General features: G+C 38.9%; 1 protein-coding gene across 3 annotated transcripts in view; it reads right to left on the bottom strand.

The window, feature by feature from the left end:
* The window catches only part of TNFRSF19 (TNF receptor superfamily member 19), an 89,579-nt gene extending 66,468 nt beyond the window's left edge, over positions 1-23,111 (bottom strand). The window contains exons 1-3 of one of the 3 annotated variants that reach the window (XM_019651485.1): positions 22,656-23,111; positions 4,411-4,504; positions 2,631-2,741 (exon numbers count right to left, since the gene is read on the bottom strand). In XM_019651485.1, the coding sequence (XP_019507030.1) occupies positions 2,631-2,741; positions 4,411-4,479 (180 nt within the window). In that variant the 5' untranslated portion in view covers positions 4,480-4,504; positions 22,656-23,111. Of the gene's footprint in view, positions 1-2,630; positions 2,742-4,410; positions 4,505-14,819; positions 15,004-22,655 lie in introns of those variants that run through there. The other 2 variants (XM_019651483.1, XM_019651486.1) reach the window with 2 other exon arrangements.
* Between the last annotated feature and the right edge of the window lie 2,170 nt (positions 23,112-25,281).

The following is a 25,281-nucleotide window of genomic DNA, read 5'->3' as shown; positions in this document are numbered from 1 at the left end:
GCTGAGCGGGGAGGCAGCTCCTGCACTGCACATGTGCACTGAGCATTGCGTCCACACGATTTGGAGAGCTCTCTGTTCTAAACGCTGGTCCTCAATCAGAACTTCTGGAGGAAACATCATCATTTTAGAGCTGCACTGTCCAATACCACAGCCATAACCTCATGTGGTGCAACTTAAATTTAATTAATGAAAATGAAAGAAAAGAAATGCTCCAGTTCTTTAGTGACACAAGCCACATTTCAGTATGTCTTAAACAGGGAAGAGAAGGATAATATATATGACTGTAATGAATTTAGCATCCCTAGTGAAAAGAAATTAGATTATTTATAAGTGTAGTTATCTGACAATTAAAAAACAATTTAGTCTTAGTCCAAAGAATAAATTTCCCCTTGACTTGTAAAGCACTGAAGTGATAATTAACCAGTTAAGTATATTTGTTAATTTAAAGGATTTGTCTGATTTTAGTATATTCAAAACTTACTTTTCTTTCCTGTGAAAGATGTCAGTTATTGCTAAAAACTTAATAAAGGCAGCCTGAAAAGAAGGAACTGCAAATTTGTGAGTGGACAGTTTAGAAATTTCCAGCTCCAAAGTAATTGCTTATAAAAAACTCAAGCTCTTTGCTTCGCTTAGTTAATTGGGAAATAAAAATATATTGATACTTCCATTGGCATGTTTGATACCTCTGCCTCTCATGTTTTGCATCTTAGAGCATGGGCCACGCTCAGTTGCTAATTTTATTTGCAATGAGCTAACACCCAGATAAAAGACTTGCTGAAATATCTTATTTATAACACACACACACACACATTCATTAACTTTTATATTACCAAATTTGTCACCTTTCCCCCCTCAAACTACCGAAGGCTGACTGATTTGTTCACTCCTTTAGTAAAGATATACTGTGTCTGCTAAGAGCTAGGTACTCTATTTAGACATTTGTGCATCCAAGTGGGTCTTAAGAATCTAACATTTCAGTGACATATTACCTTTACTTTTACTCTTTCTCAATTTGTCCTATTTTTTTTTTTGTAAGTGAAGAATAAATGAGTACGTAAAGGAGAATTATTTGAATTGCTTCCCTTCAGTTGCTATTTCAATGCTCAGGGAAAATTGCTACCTAGAGAAAAAGATTTCTTCTGGATATCCATGGAACATTATGAAATATGAAAACTGTTATCAGAGAATCTCAGAAGATGGATTTTTTAAAATTAAAAAAAATATTAGAGCTGATAGGACCTTCATCCTCTGTTCTGATTCTCCAGAAATTATTTTGAGGTTATATTCTCTGGATTCAAAGGAAGGTTAGAGAGCATTTTCTCAGAAATGATTTACTTATCTGTAAAGTTTCATTCAGGTTTTCACAGAGAGTTGGGAAAAGAAGAGCTTTTGAGGGGTAGAAACATCATTGTCTATTTTCCTCTTGGGCCCTATCACATTTTTTAATTACTTTGTTCACTGATTCTAGACATGCAGATCTTCTATAAAGAATCTTTATACACCCAACAGAGCAAAATCTATGTCTGAAAATGTATGTTACTACAATCCACAGATTAAAAAATATCAGCTGAGATGCTATGGTTAACTAGACATCACAAAGAGTTCGAAGGTCAGCAAGTTTCAATCCAAATGGAAAGCCTAGGACACTGAAAGCCACCCCTTATCTAACTCAACAACCAGAGAGAGGCCATACACTAGGAATTACTTGTAGAATGCATAAATCTTTGTTGCCTGCTGTTTGTAGGTCATCGATCAAAAATCTGTGAATGCCAAGACTCAACTTTAAATAATGGCAGTCTTTAAGGGAAACGGGCTTCTCTTTTTACAAGTCTGAAATAAAAAGAAAAATCTTTTGTTCCTTTTCTAACAGGAAGACTTTGATGCTTCATTTAGAACAAAAAATGATGCATCAGTTCTCCACAACTAGTAACATCTTCAAAAGGTCAGAAAATGAAGCAAATGGATTATGTATAGCTTTGAACAAGCTCACCAAAAAAGAAGGGCCCAAGAATATCGAAGACTTGGAAATATACTAGAACACACTGTTTCTTAACAAAGAGCGGTTAAAATTAATATATTTAAAAATGCTCCTGGGAGTGACATACACTCAACCTGGGGAGATTAATAATACTTGCATTGTCAAAGAATGTTCGAAACCCTGGCTTGGGAAACAACTGCTCCCGTGGGGCATCGTTCCTGAAGACACTGTTGGGCTCTATTGGACTAACAATGGTAATGGTCATTTTAAGAAAAAGAAAGCCCAGTAAATGGTAACATTACCATTTTCTGTTATCAATGCTTTATTTTTAAATCTTTAGTAGGATGTTGATTCTTTTTAACTAATGCAGATAAATCTTAGTAACTCTGTGCTGTCAATGACATACGATAAACACTAAATTATATAAAACAATGACATTTATTGAGTCCTGGTTATTAGAACCTATCTCCTTTATCTCAGTAAGACACATGAATCTGAAAAGAAAATTGTGCTATATTTGGCTACAGTGACATAATGAACCAAGAATTCTGTCATGGTGTCCAAATCTTCACTAGTAATTAACTAAAAGAACTAAGCTAAAAAGAATGCACTTAAAAAACACAGAGCTGCTGCTTCACCATGTGCACCATACCTTAGACAGCTCCATGCCTGGACCACATTGCTTGCAGAGAACACAATTTCCAGACCGATCCCTGAATTCCTGTTGTCTGCAGTCCCCTGTTTCACAAAGCACTTTACATGCCTGAAAAAAATGTTCCACAAAACGTTATCTCAAAGTAAGTCAATTACATTTTTTGCAAGAAAGAATCAATATCATTAGTATGACTCACACAATCACTGAATGCAAACATTAAACCAGAGTGAGACCTTTTTAATTTTTACCATAGTAAGAAAAACTACTTTTTGAGTAAGTCAGTGGAACAAAGAAATCAATAGCCTGATTCTTCTCTGTATTCCCTGCATGAGGTCTCCTTTTTTCTTAGAATCACCTGTCTTCCTCTGATACATTTCTGAGGACCCAAGGTACAAAATGACTTAGGGGATGCTTTTTTTTAAGTAAGAGGTTGTATAAAAGAATAGTCATGCAGAGACCCAAGGTTCTTTTGCAATCTGAAAAATTCTGATTTCAAAAACTATATTTTGGTCATCAAGAAATATAAGCATATTCAAGGATAATGCAGTGAATAAGTAAATAAATAAAATAAATTAGTATAGCTACGGGAACTTTGCTATTATTCTTTAGACATCTCTCACACCCAGTTTTGATGTAGAAACTTCAACCTTTTCAGTTGAACTGCATTTATTTAGAGATCGTCTTTCAAAAAATTCCGTCTGACAATCAGATCAGTAAAATTCTTGATGATGAAGATGACAATTGTGGCCAAACTCTCTGAACTCTTCAAAGGAAAAGGGCTATGTAAACATGAACTTACATTCTTACTGATTACCATTTAACCATTTAGTACAAACTATCTTCACCTTGAAGCAGGAATATCTATAATGATGTCTGCCAGCCTCCTTACAGAAAAATCAAAGCTGAACCTCTAAAGCAGGCAGGAGGGAGAGTTCAAGGTGGGGTTTAGGACTAGCATGATTTGGGGCTAAAGGTTTAATTATCCCCTCCTGTCTCTCTTAACTCCCCTTGACCACCAATCTGAGAGGCATCTGATTGGATTTGCGAGAGGTAGATGCCTTCCCACCCCAGCAAGACGGTAATGGCTTTGAGAAAGGCATTCCCCAACTTCCCCCTAGACATCCATTCCAGTGTGTAACAACAAACTCCTTCCATCTGCCTGAATCTCTGACTCCAACCGGACCCCATTTCCTCTTATTTTGTCTCCCAAGAAGACTCTGGGTACTGCCTTCAGTGTAAATAATTATTTTCATAGTTGCAGATCATGATTGTATCTCCAATCTCAGTAAGTTTCAATTCTTTTGAACACCTTCGTAGATCTTTTGTGTCGAGCTTTCAAACATGGACATTTTTCATCTGTCCTTAATACTTTTTGGAACCAAGGATATAAATAACTATATACAAAATAACAGTGCTTTAAAAATCGATTCTAAATACTAAACAAAAGGTGTGAGTCATGGGTTCCAAATCAGACTCTGGTCTTGTTAGGGCCCAGGATGTGCTGTGTATGTGCCTGTAAACCCAAGGAAATAATTCTCATGGGACTGCAAGTAACACTGTGACTTTATGACTTCATTTAAATTTAAATACAATAATTTAACAATTGTTACAAACATCCAGACTCAGCAGCCATTTTTGACTTACTAATTAAATGTAACAATTATAAAATGCAACTTGAAAGAAAAATTTAAAATATGGAATTAGACATAGAAAATAGTGTTGGCACTACATATATGAATTCTTGCACCACATTCTTATAAAAGTAGAGTTGACTTACCAAATAGGCTAGTAAAATTACGATGGTGAAAAATGTTTTCTCTTGTTCTAATAGCCCTTTTAAAGCCATCGCTCTTATTAAATGTATTTATTGTCTAAAAGATAAGAAGAGACAGTTAACATTAACAACAATTAGTGACTGTGCTCTGTATTTACCAATGTTTACTATTTGCTTATATATCCTAGGTAAAAGTATTTGTTTTAAAAGGGATCACCGTTAAAAATGATACAATAGACATATAATACATAACCTTTAAAAATTTAGGTTATGAGAGTTAATGCCTTGTCTATCCAAACACCACAGGCAAAACTCCTACAGGCTCTGAATTCCCAGGCCTTTATTTTCTACCCAAGTCTCTACAGTGTCCAACCTACTTCACCCAGAAGAAGATTACATTCACACAGTGACTGTGTAAACTTTCCAATCAGTGCCAACTGGATACTGGTGATAAAATAACAATTAACGTGTGCTGAGCACCACATGTCTGATACTATTTTCAGCATAATTCATTTAATCTTCACAGGTACTCTAGAAGGTAGACATTATGGTTATCCCCCTTTTAGAGATGGCGAGACTGAGGCTAAGAGAGAGCTGAGTCACTTGTCCCAAGTCACACTGCTAGTGAGAGACAGAGCTGGACACAAACCCAGGTGCGCTGGCTCCAGGGCCCGTGTCACATACACCCTGCAAAACAGCCTGCTTGGCTCTCGGACCTTCTGCTCCGCTAAGAAGCAGAGGCGGCTGACATCTGGCATTTGTAAGTTCTGCCCCCAAACCAGTTCAGTGCAAATAATATATTAAGCAGAAAAATAAGCATTCATTTAAAAACACCTAACAATCATTTATAAGTGATAAAATTGGAGGCACTAAGTCTGACATGTCAATAAAGATCATCCAAGCCTCTTTGTCTTCACCAGAAATGATCGAAAATACAGAAACAGATCTGGTTGTTTTTTTACAGATCCACACAATGGCAAGAGATTTTTTTTTTAAGTGAAGACTTATCTGGTGGCTCCATCTATCAGGTAGTGAAACAAAGGTTCAGTTTCCATTTAGAGTTAAATCTTCCAAAACTAACAGACCCAGAGCAGATAATCTGACTACTTAGAAAGAAACCAGAGCTGTGGGCCAAATCATTCAAGAAAAAGAAAAGCAATAACAATAACAACAAAGGAGGCAGAGCTAGGCAGGCTGCTGTGTCAGCACTGGCCGAGCAGCCAACCAGGAGAGCACCTGACGGCCCGGAGATGTATGTCCCAGAGTGTCATTTCACCTGCCTGAGCAGGTCCGGCTATCAGGGCAACACAAAAATCATTTTTACATTTGTTTAATGAATGATCCATTTTTAGTGGATTCAAACAGCTTTGACTGCTTTTCCAGCTTTGTGGTCAGAGCTTTCTTTTTTTTCCCCTCTTGCATATCTCAAAATCATCCAGCAATTACCCAACCATGCTTGTGTAGACACAGGATTGGGGTCAGAAGATAAAAATCACATTCCATGAAAGGTATGCTTTGGGTTATCTTTCTCGACATGGTCCTAAAATTTTTTAAATGTGGTCATTTTTAAAAGTTAAACACACACACACACACACACAAAATCTACATGGAATTAAACTAATATGGAAAAGAGGGTATAAATACCAAAGCGTTTACACAAAATATGGGGAAAAGAAAGACTGACAGAGCCAGTGCATCCCATAATTGAGCAACTGGTTTGCACAGGATACTCCACTGGGATCTGCACTGATGCCTGAGGACAGCAAACGCCGTAGTCCCTTGTAAGGCAATCATTGACACGCACATCAAGTAAGAAGTGGCAATACGACCTATTTTATGTCAAAATATTATCAGTGGTTAGTTTCATATTGTGGCATTCTGTGAAGTTTTCTCATCTTTTTCCTAAAAAATCTTTACCATAAAAATATTTCATTAATAAGGAAAAAATATAGGTGTAATGCTCTTGGGGCAAAAAGATAAGTGACGTGGTCCTTCCCCTTGAAAAGTCTATAAATTAAAAGAGGTGATGAGATAAAAATCACATAAATACTACCAAAGCAAGGAGAAAATTAAATAAAATCCTATGATTTTTACATCACAGATTCCTTTTAGATGAAAGGGTAGAAAAAAATTAATGGAACTATATCCTATGTGCTCACTTATATTATTCTCCCAATATACATGTGAAAATTGAATAGTTTGGGAAATAGGAAAACAGCATTGCTCTGCCCAAATTTCCAGTGGAAGAGGTAGGTTCGCCCCCACAAATTGCCAAGTCCTCAGCTTGGTCCCTATGGCCTTTACAATGTCACCCACTGGCCTGCCAATCTCACCACAGGTCACTCTTCTCACTGCCCACTCAGTGGGCACACCGCCACATTCGTGTCTCTCCTCAATACCTGTGACCTTGCCCTCATGCACACTGTTACTTTAGTCTGGAGAGCCTTTCTCCTACTGAATCCCTCGAAGAACCAGTCAACTGCCACACGGCTGACCGCTGTTCACAAGCAAGCTCATGGCCCTCGGGCCCCTTCTGCATCCACACAGTGTTTATCATGTTGCATAGCAACGATGCTTCCTTGGGTATCAGCTGTACTCACCAGACTGGATGCTCCTTTAAAAGAAGGACCCCACCTTATTACTCTCTGTATTCCCAGTGTCTAGCATGGTGCCTGGCATATATATAAAGGTGCTCAGCGAATGTTTGCAAATTAATTAAGTGAATGAAGATGCAGAAAACAATGAAGAATATATTGTGGAAAATAAGTGAGATTTGGTTGCACATAACAGACTTAATTCTTTTGTGGTGAATAAACATTCTATTTCATATATATAATATATATATAATATATATATGCTTACCATTTTATTACATCTCCAAGGCATTAAATAATACAGTGATCTGTTTTTTAAAATCCTAATTCACTTAAAAAAATGCAAGCAGGTCTTTACAGAAGATTTCTTACATTGGGAGCTAGAGACTGAGATTTGTCACTGAAATATGTCACATCTCTTTCCTGTCACTTCCCTTTTATCCTGGCTTTTTATACCAAGAAGCTGGGAAATAATTTCAACTGGGTAGATTGGCCTGACAGCAGGATGAACTAACGTCCACGTTTACCCAATATGGGTAAAAATAGCCTGGGTTTTATCAGGAACTGTCAGGGGAAAATGGCAATCAGAGCAACTGGGTTTTCAGTTCCATTTCTTAGCAATGTCACTTTGAGATCACCCATCTACAGAGATAACAACAGAACTCATCTCCTAGGGGTGTGGTGAGGGTTAACTGAGATAATGAATATAAAGTGTTTAGCCCAGTGCCTAGAACAGAATACAAGCTTAATGATGAATAGCGCTGCAATAAACATAGGGGTACACATATATTTTTTCGAATTAGCGTCTTGGGTTTCTCTGGATAGATACCCAAAAGTGGAGTTGCTGGGTCATAAGGTAGTTCCATTTCCAGTTTTTTGAGATATCTCCATACTGATTTCCATAATGGCTGCACCAATCTGCAGTCCCACCAACAGTGCACCAGGGTTCCCTTTTCCCCACAGCCTCACCAGCACTTGTTGTTTGTTGATTTATTGATGATAGCCATTCTGACCGGAGTGCAGTGGTATCTCATTGTGGTTTTTATTTGCATTTCTCTAATGATTAGTGAGGTTGAGCATTTTTTCATATGCCTGTTGGCCATCTGTATGTCCTTTATAGAGAAATGCCTCTTCATATCCTCTGCCTATTTTTTAACTGGGTTGTTTTTTTGGGTGTTGAGTTGAATGAGTGTTTTATAAATTTTGGATATTAACCCCTTATCAGATATATGCTTGATCACTGCACTGTACACCTGAAGCTGATGTTGTATAATATTGTATGTCAAGTATAAGTGAATATATATATATATATATATATATATATATATAGTCATGGGACGTGGAGTATAGGGTGGGAGTGGAGTCAAAGGAATTGTAATAGATATGTATGATATTGGGGGGAAGTGGGGCGGTGGATTGGGGGAGGGGGGTTGTCACTTCGAGGGGTAAAAAGTATAACTATTGCACTGTGTTGTAAAGCTGAAACTAATTCTAAAAAATGTGTATTTCATAATAAAAAATCATTAAAAGAAAAAAAAAATAAAGCTTAATGACAGATTGCTGCTGCTGTTCCTGAGAACACCACTTATCAGCTGTGTGAACTTGGACAAGTTACTTAACCTAAGTCTTAATTTCCCCATCTCTAAACTGGGCATGGTGACAGTACCTACCTCCTGAGATGACTGTAAGGAATAAGTGAGTTTAACAGCTGTAGGGAACTTACAGGAGAACTGATTGATACGAACTGTTTCCGGTACATCAGAAGTACCATATAAATGTTAATAATGATGACTGTCGCTGTTGATATTATTGAGGATCAAAGGATCCAATGTATGTGACAGTCCTCGGAGGCTGTAACCTGGTAGAAAAATATGAGACACTATTCTGACGGTTTTAGACCTTTAGACACATGGACCTGCAGAAAGACTAAAAACTAACCCAGAGTTTGACTAAGCATTTCTAATGTCAAGTACAGTGTTAAGGCTTCATAAAAATATAAGGTTTTTCCCCTTACTGCCACTCCCAAAGTAGATATTTATCCCCATATGATGGGAGAGAAAGCTGTGGATCAAAGGACGCATGCACTATTAACAGCGGAAACCGAATCAAATTCACACCCCAGAACTCCCAAGCAAAACAGAGCTCTCTGCTGCCGCTCTGCCAGGCTGACCTCCAGCGGCATCCTACTACATTGCAGCATCCAATGGCCCCTTCCATTTGGCACAGTAGGACTACATCAACAACACAAAGGATCAACAAAAGCAAAACTATATAACAAAATAATACATTTTATGATTTATCCGTTTAGTCAACACACTTTAACAGTTATTAGGTGCCTGAAAGGAGGCAGCTTTGGGGTGGGGAGGACAAAGGGGCCCTTCTGAAGGCGCTCGCAGCTTAGCAGGGGTGGCGAGATCTCCTAAACACCTTCTAATGTAGCCTGGTTTATTTAGAAATAAACAGCTTAGCTGGTGGAGTGTTATAAGGGTGACCTTGAATTTCTTGGAATAAAATGAAATACCTTAAGAAATGCTTTGGCATTCACACACACAAAAAGGAAAACTTGATGAAATAACAAGTGTTTAAGTAATAATATTTAAAATAAAAATAAGGCAATAAAAAGGTATTTATTGAAATTGGTTTTAATTTCTGGGCATTCAGGGTCTGGCCCAAATAGAAAAATACTTTTATATACTTCAACTGTTCTCTTTATTTGGGGATGACTAATCAAACATAAGGCACACAAATTCTTGATATTATGTACAATGGGTCCACCGGGGTTGTCATAGTTTGTCAAGATATACAGACTAGGCAACATCTATTAGTGGTCCAGCAACCATCTGTGCAAAATGTGTGCAAACTGCCCATAGCTAAGCAATACGGAGACTTATGGTGCCTGGTTTACTGTATTTTAGGAGTGTGGAATTTCTGCCTCACTGTCTGCTAGTCAATAACATCCAGCAGGGTGGCAGTATCAGGAGAACCAGGAAAGTGAAAAAGGAGAGACAGGAGCCTAAAGCCCAGAGCTGCCCGGTATTCTGTTGAGCTGCACAGAAAGCGTCAGTTTATCAAATCCAGCTGCCTAGCCTGCTCCTGTGAATGAATGGTAACTACCACAGCTGTGTCCTAATTGGCCAGCCTCTAAAGGGGATGACTCCAACAGATGCTGAAACGCAGACCCCTTCTGCTTCCTTGTTCAACTCATGAAAACCTGAGCTGGTGTGTCAGTAGGCAAAGGGGCAGGGCCTGGGGGGGGGGGCGGAGAGCAGTTAACGGAACCCCGCTGAGGAGGAGGAGTTCCACGCTTCATCTCCTATTGGCTGGGCAGACCACAGGCCAAACCACACTGGTTATTTCAGCCCGCACTTCCCTCAACTGCCGCCCCCCTCTTTTGCCTTGGGGCCTTCCTATATACGATACGCCACCTTTATCTACCATGCCTGGCCCCCAGTTTGTCAAAGTTCTTCTGGAACCTCCCTAAATTTAGTGTGGGCACCTCTCCTTTGCACTCTTTGAGCACCCTGGACTTATCTCTATTTCACGGCATAGTTACGCATATGTGGGACTTCTCTCTCTTTGTAGTTCTCAGTGTTGTATCTGGTCAGCATTATTTTCTTCAGTCACCACAGCACTTACTTTTTAAAAAAAGTTCTCAATACTAAAAATGAAGAATTTTCTTGAAAAATTAGAGAATCTGGCTACCGTGAGTCCCACATCAAAGCAACTGGAGTCAGAGCTCAACATAAGCTGTCCCTGACATAGAAGAACATATACGCTTTCTAGTGCTCAAGTTTCCACCACTTCCTACTGTCACATGGGGCTGCCTTCCTTCATTGTATCACCAACCAAGCCATTGGAGTTGACCAACTATTAGGGTCTGAGGACTTAATCACAAGAACTGTGATTTCGCTATAGAACTGTAAGTCATCCAATGTATGTGCCCAATACATGCTGAATGTATGAAGAAATTCAGTAATTAGGAATAATATTTTACCTGTAGGGTTGTTGCAAGGACTAAAACAATATATGTGCACCTGTAACTTGAGATTGAAATGTAAGTTACTGTGGTAGAATATAACTTAGGTCAGGACCCCGCTTCTTGAATACCATGCTAAAATTAGTGATAAGGAGGAAGATCTGATATTTAGCTTTCTAATTTTAACAAGTCAGTTAACCTCCTGAGAAGGATCTTTATTTTTGACCTTATAAATGACCCAAATATATGACTCTTAGAATAATTCCAATAACTTGGATAATTTTCCCAGAATAAATTATTTAATTTTCTTTATTTTTCCATTCCTTAAAAGCTTTTTGATTTATTATCCAACATGCAGTGCATGCAACAGGTAACCGTTTTTCTAGTAAAACTATATTAACATTATGTAATGAAGCTACATTCAACTCATACATTTTTTCCAATATGCAATAAGCTGAAATTTTTTTTTTTAAAGTCAAAATCAAAGTAAACTGGCAGGCTTACAGTTTATAAAATCAGCATTGACATAAAGCCGTGCTATACATACAGCCTTTTACATTTCAATGGTGGAACACAATAATAAATGGCTGAAAAATAATGTCAGTCCCATATGCTAAGAGAATAAAAAAAAATTAGAAATTTAAGGTCCTGCTATTTCCAAACAAGACAATAACCCCTAGCCTCTAGTTATTCTGTATCTTAGCCCTCGATTTCACTATATTCTGAAAATTGTTCTTCCCACATTGTAGATTTGGCAGCCCTTTCTGTAGCCTAGGAGGCTCACAAAGGTATACTGTAATAAAAACATACATATTGTTGTTGGCTAGGAAATGAGAATGATTTTCCTTTTTTCAAATCAGGAACTATTTTCTACTGAAAACTCTACAAGCTCTAAAATATTCTGTTGCCAAATACAATAGCTTCAATTCCCCCCCAAAGTTCAAAAACATTCGGGGCCACTCACTGTCAGTCTCGGATTTTTTTTTTTTTAACAGGACTTAACCCAGGATAGGGTTTTTTGAGACTAACTCCTTTTATTTCTCTGAGCTGTAGACTTTGTCATCTTAGCCTTAGGAAAATCACTGTCACACAGTGTTCTCAAATTGTTCAATCAACAAGCATATTGTAACTAAGGTATTTTTCTCAAATTCATACATGTTTGTCCTAAAATATAAATAGAACAATTGCATCATCAAGGACTAGGGGGACCTCAAACATCGACACAGTCTATTCTAAGAGAATTGTGCATGACCATTGCTAAAACACAGCTGTTTAAATTTTTATTTTAGAAGTGAGTCTGGATAGAGTCCAAAACCACTTCTGTACCATTGCTAGCATTCTCCAGTACAACTAGCCCCCATTCTTTTAGAATCCCCTCATATCAGACCCAGCCAAGCCCACCAAAGAGTGACTAAATAACATTTCATCTTCAGATATACAAGTTCTTTTGTCTTCTATAATTGCTGATAGGTGGTTGTTCTCCTTTTAAAACCCAGGTTTTAAAAGGTACATATTCTGTGATGTGTGGACTAGAAGATAACCCAATCCTGTTTAAACATCTTTTAAATGTAAACATTTTAGAATGAACTCACTGCTCAACCAGTAAATCATGAAAGTAATTGTGTTCATACTGCTTTACTGTTCTTATTCTCCAGCTAGAAGGTTACTTTAAAAAGGCTATGAACATTTAATAACCAGCTGCCAGGAGAAAAATGTGTTTAACTGTTTAACTGTTCCTGGCTCTCTTATCACATAAGCAGCTGTCTATTTATTTGGTGTACATTTATTCAAGGTGGGTATTCTTATTCAACCTGTAGTCAACACAGAGCATGTGGGCCTTTCCAGTATTTTAAATGCTTGACTTTAAATATTGACTCGTCAGATTTTAAAGGACTTGACTTTTTCACGTATTAAAATGCCTGCAGTTTTTCGTTCGTGTTGTGTTAATTTTTGAAAGGTGAGGCTAATTGCAGGGGATTGGGTTAAATTTGGGTTCAGAGGTTGAAACAGGTGAAAAAGGAGAATCAAACAAGTGTTAACCAAATTCCTCACTTATGTTTCAAAAGTCATGCCCTAGATTCATGTATATGAACTATAACTAGTTAATTAAATTAATACATTAAGCAAAGCATGTGACTATTACATGTCTCAATTAATTTCCCAGCCAGGTTTCTGGTAGAAAAAGCACTTTACATTGCAATTCCAAGTGCATAAAAAGCCTTCATATGTCCCTAACTTCACATTCAAGATCCAGCATGGACTCAGTTAAAAGACATTCCCATCAAAGAAACAAATATCTTCCATGAATGTCCCAGAAAATACTAACACAACATCCCAGACTTAGCACTTACTATGGAAAAAAATTCTAAAGTCAATAAAGCCATGTGGCCACGGTAATAAAGTAGATGTCATAAGACATTTTCATGGGTTAAAAAGTAAAGAATTTACAGAGCTCATGATAACACACCATGCATTGCTGTTAAGGCAGTATTTTCAAAATCAAATTGCATCTCTTTATGTTTTGTATTATTTTCAGAACTTGGTAATTATTATGCAAAGAAAAATTCTTTTTAAGTACTCACATCTCTGTGAATAATGTCAAAAACTGTCTTCTACAGGAGTCAATTCTCAACCCTTCTAGTTACATATCTTTAAATTAGATAATAAGCAGTGCTTGCAATAAAATGTATTTTTAAACTACACAAAAGTAGCATTGGCAAAAATGCCTCAGGTGAAACTTCACAATAGAAAATATATTGAGTAAATCCTGAAGTAATGCAATATAATCCTCCCTTTTGCATAAAGCATCTGATCACGGAAAAAAACCCCAACATATTATCATTCTTCTGTTTGCTTAAGCCACATTTAACAATAACTGTTTCCTGTTTACATAAAAAAAATCATCTTCTAGTAAAGGAAAACTAGAGTCAAAACCACAACTTCATAAATATTTTGAGTTAAATTGTTGCCATTAAAGAAATATCAAACAATGCTTATGGTTTTGTTTGCAAATTGGTCCTTTTATTAAAATGCAAAAAAAGTGACATGGATTTCTTACAATGGTAAATGTATGTACAGTTCCCATCATCGAATTTTGATCCTTCCAAACTTCATCTTCAGGAGTGTATTAGCTAAATTTCTGTTCCATGAAAATGGCACAAGGGCTGTGAGAGCTGACCTTTCTAATGTATTACATGCTCTATTCATCATTGTACTAAGAAATACTGCTGACATTTGCGAAACTTTCTTTTTCCACAGAATTAAAATGTTTATGGACTACTTACAAAACCTGTAAGTGTTCTCTTCCCACCTCCTCAGCTACAATGGGTCGTCCCGACCTGCAGACCAGCTTGCCCCTGAGAAGCGAGCTGCGAGTGCGGGTCGGAGGTGCCTCGGGCAAGGGCCGAGCGCAGTCGGTTAAGGCCCGGGTGGAGCCTCACGCAGATTGATTTACAAACTCACACACATTTGCCTTAGAAGAGGATTTTCTATTTACAAGATCCCTGGATAGAAAGACTAAGTCCCGTCATTCCCGTCGCCCACGGAGACCAGGAGGCGTTCACATCCTCTCGTCCCTCCAACTGCTGTGATCTGAGCTCCAGCATCTCCGGTGCCCCGGCCCCCGGCAGCCCCTGGCTGTCACTCCTTCCCCAGGGGTCGCCCTCGGCGGGCTCAGGCCGCCCGCCCCCCGCCTCTGCACGTGAGCAGCCCCTGCCTGCCCTTTTCTCTCCGTGGGACAGCCGCTCCCTCATAGGGCCGCCATCCTGAGGGGATCCACCCGGGGCGAGGGCTAGGGACCGCCGCGCAGCGCCGCACAGCCCCTGGTGGAGCGGGACGCCTACCTTCCCTGTCACCTGAGAGGCTCCGTCCGCCGCACTCCGCGTCCTGCCCTGCAGGTCCCGGCTGAAGTCAGAGGCACAGGGGCGCAAGGGGCCGGGCCGGGTAGAATACCGGGTGCGGCGCTGGGCACAGAGCTTCTCCCCGCGCGCACGCGGATGGCTTTCCGCGCGGCCAGTTCGGCGCTCTCCGTAGCCCGGCAACAGCCGCCGCCTCCCAGGGCCCCGCCCACCGCGGAGACCCGCCCATCGCGCCGCCCCTAGGCTCTCGGCGGCGCCCCCTCGCCGCCTCCCCTCCGCGGGCTTTCCCAGCCTCGCTCGCGGGAGCTGGTCGCCCGCCCGCCGCTCCTGCGGGAGCTGATGAATGCGTCCCCCAGGCAGACCTGGGGCGGGGATGGCGGAAGCGTCGCCAAGACCAAGAAGAGCTTGGTCGTGTTAGGGGGATTGCCTTGGCTGAGGGAGGGAGCCTTCTGTCCTGCACGTGTTTTCCCCGGACCTTTGTGCCTTTCCCTTGCGGGGTCACATCCTACCCGGCGCCCGATTCTGCCTAAGAGCAAAGGCGCCTGGAAAACGGTGTGGCACATTCGCTCGGGTCGATCAAGATCCGGATGGCCTAGCTCGCCAACAGCCGCCTCGTTCATTCATCGATGTTTTTTCCCAGCAGATGCTCACCCAAGGCGCGGTCACTGAGAGAAACCTCTAGAGGTCAGGGGTGCTTCCCAGTTAAGCGTGCCCACCTCCTCAATGCCAAGACCAGCCCAGCCCAGCTCCCAGGGTCACTCAAGAAACAGCCGCTGGGGATGTGGAGAGCACGCACAGCTTGGGCTCCATGCCCTCACTAGTGCTTTGTGTAAGGTGTTGAAACTTCTGAACTTTAGTTTGTGAATTTATGAAGTGGAGCTAACGGGTGCCCACTTTGCAGATTTGTTGGAAAGAGTGAAAGAATCATGTATGTAAAACAAAAAAAAAGTACTTTTGCAGCAGTAGAATGTTATAGAAATTTAAGTAATTATTGTTTCATCTGCCGGGTGAGTGAATAAATGGGAAAAGTACCTTAAAACCCAAGATACTGCGAATGACTTTAGTACAAAAAGGCTTCCAGCATTTCGTATGTGTTGGTTTTGTTTTCCACACATAACCACACGTCTCTTTGGTTGGAACCAAATCCTATGTTTTCCATACCCCAAGGCCCATAGTAGCCTCTACATAAATATTTGTCGAGTAGTTATTAGACTTAACTACTGACAAACACATCTCGTGATCTCATACTGAGAATACTGTAGTGCTATACTAGGAACTAGTGAAAAAATACATTAAAAATATTATTGTCCCAAGAGATACACTTCAAGGTTGTCTACTTCAAATCTAACATGGCCAATCACAATACTGACTTACCTCCTGTAAACAATTTGCAAGTGATATACACTAGCTTATTAGAACCTCAACGCCAACATACATTTCTCTAGCGTGTCAGCAGTTACCTAGCACTACTATAGACTTGGTGTACTGCAACAACATGCTCTCATTATACTGAAGTTATCTGTTTGTCTGGGTTCCTTTCCCCAACTAGACTTCATCTCCTGAGGGCACCTCTTATTTCCTTCATATCCCAGAGCCTCGCTAGCACATGGGATACGCATTTCATCTTTGTTAAGCTCAATGATTGCACCCTCCTTTGTAAGGTCTCCCACATTCACCTCTTCCTCTTTTTCTCTTCGTCCCACCACCCCCACCTCAGTAGAGGCGCTCCCCACCTTTCGCCTGGATAGTGCCCAGCTGTCAAACCTTTCTCTCTACTGCTCTGTACAGCTGGACCTGCTTCCTCCTGCTTGTCATCACTGTCACTGTCCAACTGAAAGATTAACAAGAAGTCCCTCATTGTAAAGGATGGCTTCTATATCCCTAAAATTGGCATTCAGAGATTTCCAAGTTTGGGTTCCACCCACATTTTCAGCCTTATCTTTCTCTCTTCTAGACGGTACACTTTATATTCTGGCCAAACTGGTCTGCGTGCCTTGTCTCAAAGTACCCTGAACTTGCCTTTCCCTTGGCTCTCTAAGCTTCCTCTTCATACTCAACTATTTCCCTCACCTCTCTGACTCCTTACTTACCTGACTCCTATATCAGGACCAACTCAAAAGCCACAACCCTCGTGAGTCTCTCCAAGGTGTGTGGCCTTCTTACTACCATCATAGCACTTGCTGTATACTTTGTTGTGTCAAAACTATCTGTGACTAAGCTTTCTTCCTCATGAATTAAAGGAGCTCTGCTTTCAGAGAAGAGGCATAGTTTGTTCAAACTTGTATCTCTGATAGTATCACACATTCACATAAATGTTCAATAAATGTTTTCTGAGTGGAATTTAATCTGCCAGCTCAGGAACTACCTCTTTGATTTCAGCCAAATGTTCCGTTTTCTCTGGCCACCTTTTGTACTTAGAGACAGTGACACATTATGTAGTTCATTAGTTCTTGCATCATTTCATGTGTATGTGATTGATCTTCCCAATAAGCCTATTAGCTCACTGGAGAGAGACTCTATTATGGGCACACATGGGCTTTGGCATCAGTTAATCTGGTGTTGGATGACACTTGCCATTCACTAGTTGCATGCCCTTGGAAAAGTTACTTAAAACTTAACGTCTCTAAAATGCTTCAACTGTAAAATGAGTTGTTTCATTGATGATTGTTAAATAAGATAAGGTATTGAGATCACTTAGCCTGATGCCTGGCATATGCTAAGTGTTCACTGGATGGCAGTCATTATTAGCAGCAGCAGACCTTTTGCAAGGCACATGATGCCTAGCATCGGTATATAAATGATAATTGAAATGATATTTAATAGTGGGGACAAAGAACATTGAACCCCTGTGCTCTATTAAATGCATCTTACTATAAAGAAGAAGCATGTTAAGTTAATAAATAGTTCCCACTTTACCTCACTTTGAGTGTATATATGATCTGGTGACAGTATCTAAAGGAGAGCCCAGGCCCACAATTATGCACCAGAGGTGGTACAAAAAGAATTGTAGAATCCCTAGGCTCATTCAGAATGAAACTGATGCTTAGAATTAGGGCTGCAATCATTTTTCTCCCTTTAAAACACTGACTATTATTAATGGGTTGAGATTTTTACTGTAAAAGCCAAATTGTTATGAGGCTCTTGGCAAAAAATGTTGTTTTTAAGATTTGTTCAGGGTTGGTTTTTTGAAGCTAGTTTTAGCAATATCTAAGCTGATACAAAGTATATTTGCTTAGAATGCTTTCCAAAAAAAGTTGAACAAGGTAACAAGATTCTTGAAAAATAGTTTCATCGATAAGTTAGCTCACTGGAAGAAAAGTTAATGGAAAATTATTCAACTTTCTAGTAATTTCGGTATAAATCACTATTCCTTGGGAAAATGGAGTAGATGCGAGCCACATGAAAATCCTGAATTTTGTCAGTGTTAGCTCACAGTGCCTGGCACATAGTAGGTACTCATTAAAAACGTGTTGACTGAATTAATAAATGGGAGTAGGAATCTCAAAGATTAATAAAGTTTGCCAAATACAGTAAGAAAATAAGGGGAAAAAATAACCAAGACCCAGCTATTTAAGTAATTTCCAACAACCATTGTTACGAACTATAAACTGTCTTTATGAGTTTATAACACTCCTATTGCTCAGACTCTTTTCATGTGTTTAATGAGAGAAGAGATGGGCCATTGACTCTCTTCCTCTTCTTCTGGATAAATATGGTGGACTCCTCTGCATATGGCCAAATTAAGGAGCGTGCTTGCTGGACAGCAGCCCGTGATGCTAGGCCATAGGGCTGCCAAATCCCAAATTTTGGAAACATTGAACAGGATGGAGAAAGCTGTACTTATCAGAACTCATCTCAGAGAGTGTGGTGTATGTTGGAAGGGATGGTTTGATGAAGTTGCTCGACACTCGCACCTCAACTTTCTCACTAAAGGACAAAGTTAAGTCACCATGGATGGTGTTAAAGTACTTCTCAATCTAAGGATGTGAGACTTCAGTGACTTCTGAGTGGGTGGATTTGGAGCCAAAGCTGATTGACTTGTGACAGTAGAGGAGAAATTTAGCACAGCCACCAGGGAGCCTCCCTTGCCCCTCCTTTCATAGCCCATTCCTCTAAATTGGGCTGACACATTTTTAAAGGATCACTCTTTACAGGGGCACCAAATTATTAATTGTTTCAGGGTGCTATCACAGGGGAGTCTGACCAAACCAATAGTGTGTGCGTGAGTTTGGTCCAGTCCGGTAGCAGCGGAAGAGTGAGTTATGTCTTTAGGTCCTTTATAGCTAAAGATTCTAGGCCAACTGATGGAAAACTCTATGAAAACTTCGAATAATGCTCATAAAATAGTCAAAATAAAGAAAAATAGTCCCCATTTTTTTAGCCAAAATTTGGCTATAATATTTGCTAACAGTTAAGTCCAGCTCTATATAATTCTTATAACTGAAAGAATTAACTGCCTCACCCTAGAACAAAAGAGCCCCTATATACTCTAGTGATGCCACTTAATTAGCCCCTTGACCTTGCACATGTTGTTTAAGCCCTCTGAGTCTCACTTTCTTCAGTTATATAATGGGCATGACAAACTTAATTGTACATTTAAGTGAGATATTGTTTTTAAAAATATTGTTAGAGTGCCTGGCACACAAGTACTCAATAATATTAGTGAATTAATTAATAATTGGTGAACTAATAAATCTTAGTGATTGTTACTAAGTAATCATCTGTAAACCTTTATGAGAGTGATAGGACATGAGGGATAGACAGCTATTTGGCCTAGAGAGCAGTGTATGTATGTACATTTTATAGTTAATACATCAATTAAATGTATTCACAAGAAATATATTCATTTAAAGAAAAAGACACAGAAAGAGTTAAGAAAAACATATTCAAGGATTCTTAATGTAATCAAATGTAGTACAGAACACATGTCATGTTCAAACCCATATTGAATTTGCAAGCTGAGATCTCACAAAATCTCACTGGGAATCCCCTTTGAGGAGTAGCAACCTTTAATTAGGAATTACTTTTCTTGGATCTCACCGATATCATTTAAGAAAATATCAATTCCTTGAATATATGCAAAGATGTGCCAAATGTATATGCACATGCTCACAGACACACACACAAATATATGTAATTCCACATTGCATTGAGATATTACATTTTTGGTGAAAATTATTTTAAATGATATGGTAAATTATGTATTTGTGTTTAGACTGCTTAGAAATAGCGAAGCAAAAGGAACAGGTGCAAAATAACCAGACTAATCCAGTTGACTGACATATCTATCATAGAAACAAACAAACAAAAATGTATTGCAGAAGGAAGGGGCTATCTTTATCATTCAAACTAACATTTTGCTCTGATCAGGTACCCAGTGCATTTGTGTTAGCAGTTGTTGGGAAATGGACTATGTATGGTGAACTAGAAAGAACATTGGACAAGGACTTCAAAACTAGCCATGAGACCTTAGCTAAGATCGTCAAGTGACTTTTCTCTAGTCTCAGTTTCCTTGTCTGTCAAGTGGCTATAAAAATTCCACCTTGCTTATGTCATGAGGATGATCTGATCAAGTCCCTCAGGTCACATATGAGAAAACTGAGTAGTGAAGTGACTCTCTTAAGGTCACATAGCTAATCAGTGACAGAATCAGGACTAGAAATAAAAGTCTTTTGAAGACTTGGACTTTCTGCAATAACAAAGCTGCCATTGAAGCAACAGACAGGAAAGTGCTTTGAAAAAATGTCATATAAGGGTTTCGTTCATAATACTAGTAGAAGTATTATGGAGTATATCTACTTAAATCACAATCCAGATCGTCACGTGGCAATTAAGAAATGCCTTTTGAGATTGTACTTGTACATTCAGCAATAGCCATCTTTCTATTAAAATCAAATAGAATGTTTCATTTCTCAATGAGGACACAGAAGTAAACAATTATTGAATTAATTCAGACACTGAAGTGGATTTTCAAGAGCCTGACTTGCCCAAGCTAGTTTTCTACAAAGCCTAAATTAATCAGATAATTGCTAATTCTCCCTTTTGTTTTGTGCTGAGTAGAGTCTGGGTTTGTTAAAATGAACCTAGTAACAGAATAAACAGTCATTTAAAATTTTTTTAAATCACAAATCTGAACTAAATGATCGAGTTCTTAAGCATTATTTTTTAGGTATCTTCTTCAGTCATTACTTTAAAAGCTTAATTTCTTTATCTGAATGTGAACATTAATACTACTTTTGTGATTTAAAGAAAACTTTTTAAGCAAACAAATGAGAAAAAATAAATCTAAACTGATAATCCAGGATATTATGAACATGCTTTGTTATACTGTCAGTAAAACAAAAACGTAAGTGTTTCTCCTGGCGTGACTATAAACAACAGTTAAGTCTTTTAGATTCAGTTCTTACTGACACATTTTTAAAATGTAGTCAGCTTAGTACAGTTTTAAATAATCTCCACTTAGCTATCAAAGTTTTAAAATTAAGCAAACAGTGCTAATTACCCTCCTTCTAATATCAGGAGGAAAGGTTAGAAAGTAATTTAATTAATTGGCTCTGAAAAATTAATTACATATGAAATGAGCCTCATTAGATCTTTCCTGTTTCATCAGAATTTCAAAGTAAAGAATAACTGGTCTTATCATTTATAATTTCTTTGTGGTTTGCCTAGCATAAAATAGACTGTTATGATGATAATTAAATTTTTACCCAAATAACTTTAGGACTAGAACATTAAATTGAACTAGTGTGAACATGGAATTCTTCTTACTTTTCCACTGTATTAAGTTCTTGCATCGCAATGTAAAGATTTTACTGTGTGTGTGTGTGTGTGTGTGTGTGTGTGTGTGTGTGTGTGTGTGTGTGTGTGTGTGATTACTGAACTAACAACAGCAACAAAAGCAAAACCAAACAAACAAGAAAACCCCACAACAACATTAACATTCAAAGTCAGCCCAGGAATATATTTTGGTTTTGCCATGCTGAGCATAAACCAAAGTGAAAATGTGACTAAAAACTTTGTCACATAATAACTGTTGATTACTCAGTTTTCATAAACAGTTGGCAAATTGTAACTCACAACAGCTGTCACTATAAATTTAAAGTAAATGTTAATTTAGGAATATTAGCCTTGTCCATGTTTGTGTAAATAAGGCTTGTGCTACTTTCAAAAGTTACAGAATAGCACTAGAGGGTTTTTAAAGCAAAATTAGGGCAGCTTTACCCTCACTGTTCTAAAATTCTTCAGTTTTACACTTTAAAGGCTTTAATCATACTTGAATGCCTTTTCAGTGATTGAGGATACAAACTGCATAAAGAGATGTATCTGATGGGCTTACATCTTGGAGGTGAAAGAATAAATAAACTAAGGAAAGAGTATTGCCAGGGATGTACTAAACTCTTTTATATAAGAAAACAAGGAAAACATTGGTATCCAATAAAGTTCCTCTGCCTGTTTACTAAATAAAGTAACCTGTAAATACTTAGAGCAATTATAGCTTACAGACCTCAGGCTCCAGAGCATCAGTCGCAGGCTAAAGTTAGCTCTCTTCCTTTTTGTCCTGTTTGAACAACTCATTTCCAAGTAAAATTTGCATGACACATTGCAAACCCTTTTGTACAAACTACTAGCGTGGCATTCAGTATCATCTTTACTCTGGCACAGGCATGTAGCCTAACATAGCAGTCAAGTAACAAAAGCTTGCTTTTAATTGATTAAAACCATCTTTTTCTTAGAGCACACAGGAAAAGTGAAGCGAAAGCTACAACAAAACATAAAATGCTGTACCTGCAATGTGCTGAATGAACTCTTTCCAGTACTCACCCTTTCCGCAACTTAGCTTCTCCTTGGCAGCCCTGCTCTGCCAAATGCTTCTACCTTCCCAAAACTGTGTGTCAGCACAAGCCCAGACGAAACTTCAAATCCAGGAAAATGAAATTAACCATGCAGATCAAAGGCAGAGGAGCAGGGAGCTGAAATGCCCGTAATCTGATCGCTGATCAGTTGTAGAACATCAAAGGCAGGGCTAGGTTTATATATAAGCATGGATATCAAGAAAGTTCACTTTCAGCAGGTAGTCGCCCTCCCACCTCCTAACCCACAAATTCTTTTGTTTAACACGGATCACGTTTTCCGTTTTTTTGTTTTTGTTTTTTGGTTTTTGTTTGTTTGTTTGTTTGGCAAGGAGGTGATACCGGTGGTGGTTCTCCCAAGCTTGGGCTGAGTGGCTGGGTCCGTAGTCTTTTTCGGTTCCCAAGCAGCGTTGTAGATTGTGTGCTGGAAGCCGCCTAGTGCCAGCGGGTTCTGCTTTATCCCTTTCATCTCGCTCAACTGCAGATCCCATGACATCATTCAGCGCCGTGGGACTGGTAGGAGAGCTATAATTCAGCCTGTGGGGGAGTATAGCTCCAGAGAAGCCAGAGTTTGCCTGATTTCTAATCACATTAGGCTATTGTGCCTTGGGCAGCACAATTCCTGTTATCTGTTTCCCAGTTGGAAAGGTCAGATATTGCTGCGGAATGATTTGAGGATGATAAGATCCCTGATGCATCCAGGTTCCAAATGACAGCGTTTAATTAACTTGTCATTGGTAAAAATCACAAGTTTTCACAAAGGTTGTCAAATATTCAGAATAGTTAAATATCCCTGTAAGACCACTCCAGAAAGCACCCAGGGACACTGCCAGTTGGAGAGGATGATATTTAAAAAATTTTTTAAATGTGACAAGTCTTTAAGGATGTTAAGTAAACTGTGTTTTCCTTGAAACTTAAATTATTAGAGTTGACTGCCAATTAAACAGTGGTGCTTTAATTAAAGTAATGAATGGGCAGATAACTAACAGTTAATCAGTGACTAATATCTGCTACCCTCTCACTGAAGCCCTTGGGCAGAGATTTAATCTTTGTCTTGGTCTTAATTTGGGATTCTGAAAATTAGGTTTTAAAACAACATGTAGTTCTTAGATAGGTATAATTCATTAACACCTGTTGAGCATTTTAAAATTCACAAAAGGAGAAATTGTGCAGAGGTCAGCGCTTGCTCTGTGCTTATCCCAAATCTGTGTTTCTTGCCTTTTAGGGTTGTTTCTTCTAAATCAATACTTTCAACTCTTAACTCACTAAAAATCACCACAGTCTAATTCTCCATAATTTAAAATTAAACCTATTACACATTATTTAGAATTTTCTTACTATTGTTCCTTAACAATGGCATATGCAATAAAATAAGATTATTTTATTTTTAGTGTTTATCAAAATAGAAGATAATAAGAAATTTCATCTTCCTTACAATCCAAGATATAGTGCATTTCTGAATTCCAGGCTACTCTCATGGAATGGAGGAAAATGTCCTATTTTATAATGGAAACTTGCCAACTTTTAGAAGGGCAGTTAAAAATATTTTTGCAAAACTTAGAAGACAGTTAGAGTTCAGGGTAACATTTAAATAGTCATGTTTAGTTTTCAACATTTCTTTAATGTTTTTCCTACCTCTTACATCATTTCTCAAAGATGCACAGAGCTCAGATAGTATTTAAAGTACAGGTGTGATCCTCTATGACCTCTCCCAAGTAGCGCAGGAAAACTACTGTGATACCTGGCCTGCACATGTTTGCTGGGCTCTGTTGAACACAAAGAAAATATTTAAAAGTGCAAAATATTTCCAAGTGGGCATTTGCCCATTTCTTAGCTGAGGTAGTCCAACTCTACAAGCAGCATGAAATCCATATTCCATCAAACTGCATTCAGGAATAAAGTTTCTAGATCCACCGACATATTAAACCATCACAACTAGATGGTCTGTAAGGTTCTTTGGATAAGCAAGTAAATCCCAATGTCTTGGTAGAGATAGAGTTCGCTACCAGTAGCAACAGGTGAGGGACTAAATTAGGTTCATGTAGTTCCACTGGAAGCTACAGGAGGCATTTGAAAGCAGGGAGTTAAACAAAAATCAATCAAATGATCCTCAATTTACACAAATCTCACCAAGGAGGATTTGTAGTTCAAAATACAACTAGCAATGCAATATTATCTCCAATGGAAGAGTTTATTCACCAAGTCGCTGAAAATTATTTTGAATTAGTCCTCTTGTGGCCAAGAACACCCAGTGTGTGAGATGAAAGGGACTGGGGTTGGGCCCCATCTGTGACCAGGAGCAGAGTGTGGCCAAAGGCCCGCCTACACCGGGCAGTGACCTCTGCCCCAGGGCTCGTTAGTGCCGTGTGCCAGTCCCTGAGCGCCTTCATTGTGGGGAGGGGGCCCGGGCCATTGCTGTTGCTGAACAGCATCATGAACGGGATACTGCAAAGCGTGAGTCTTTCCCCTCTAAGAAGCTTAGAGTCATGAAATTAATCTGATGCTATGTTGACAAGAAAGAAGTATGTCACTACATTCTCTATAATTATTCGTGGGGTTTTTTTTCTTTTTTTTTTTAAGATTTTATTGAGGAATCA

Source organism: Hipposideros armiger, unplaced genomic scaffold, assembly GCF_001890085.2.
Source record: "Hipposideros armiger isolate ML-2016 unplaced genomic scaffold, ASM189008v1 scaffold_160, whole genome shotgun sequence".
Lineage (NCBI taxonomy): Eukaryota > Metazoa > Chordata > Mammalia > Chiroptera > Hipposideridae > Hipposideros > Hipposideros armiger.
Note: the sequence above shows the minus strand (reverse complement) of the source record. Positions and strands in the feature narration are given on the sequence as shown.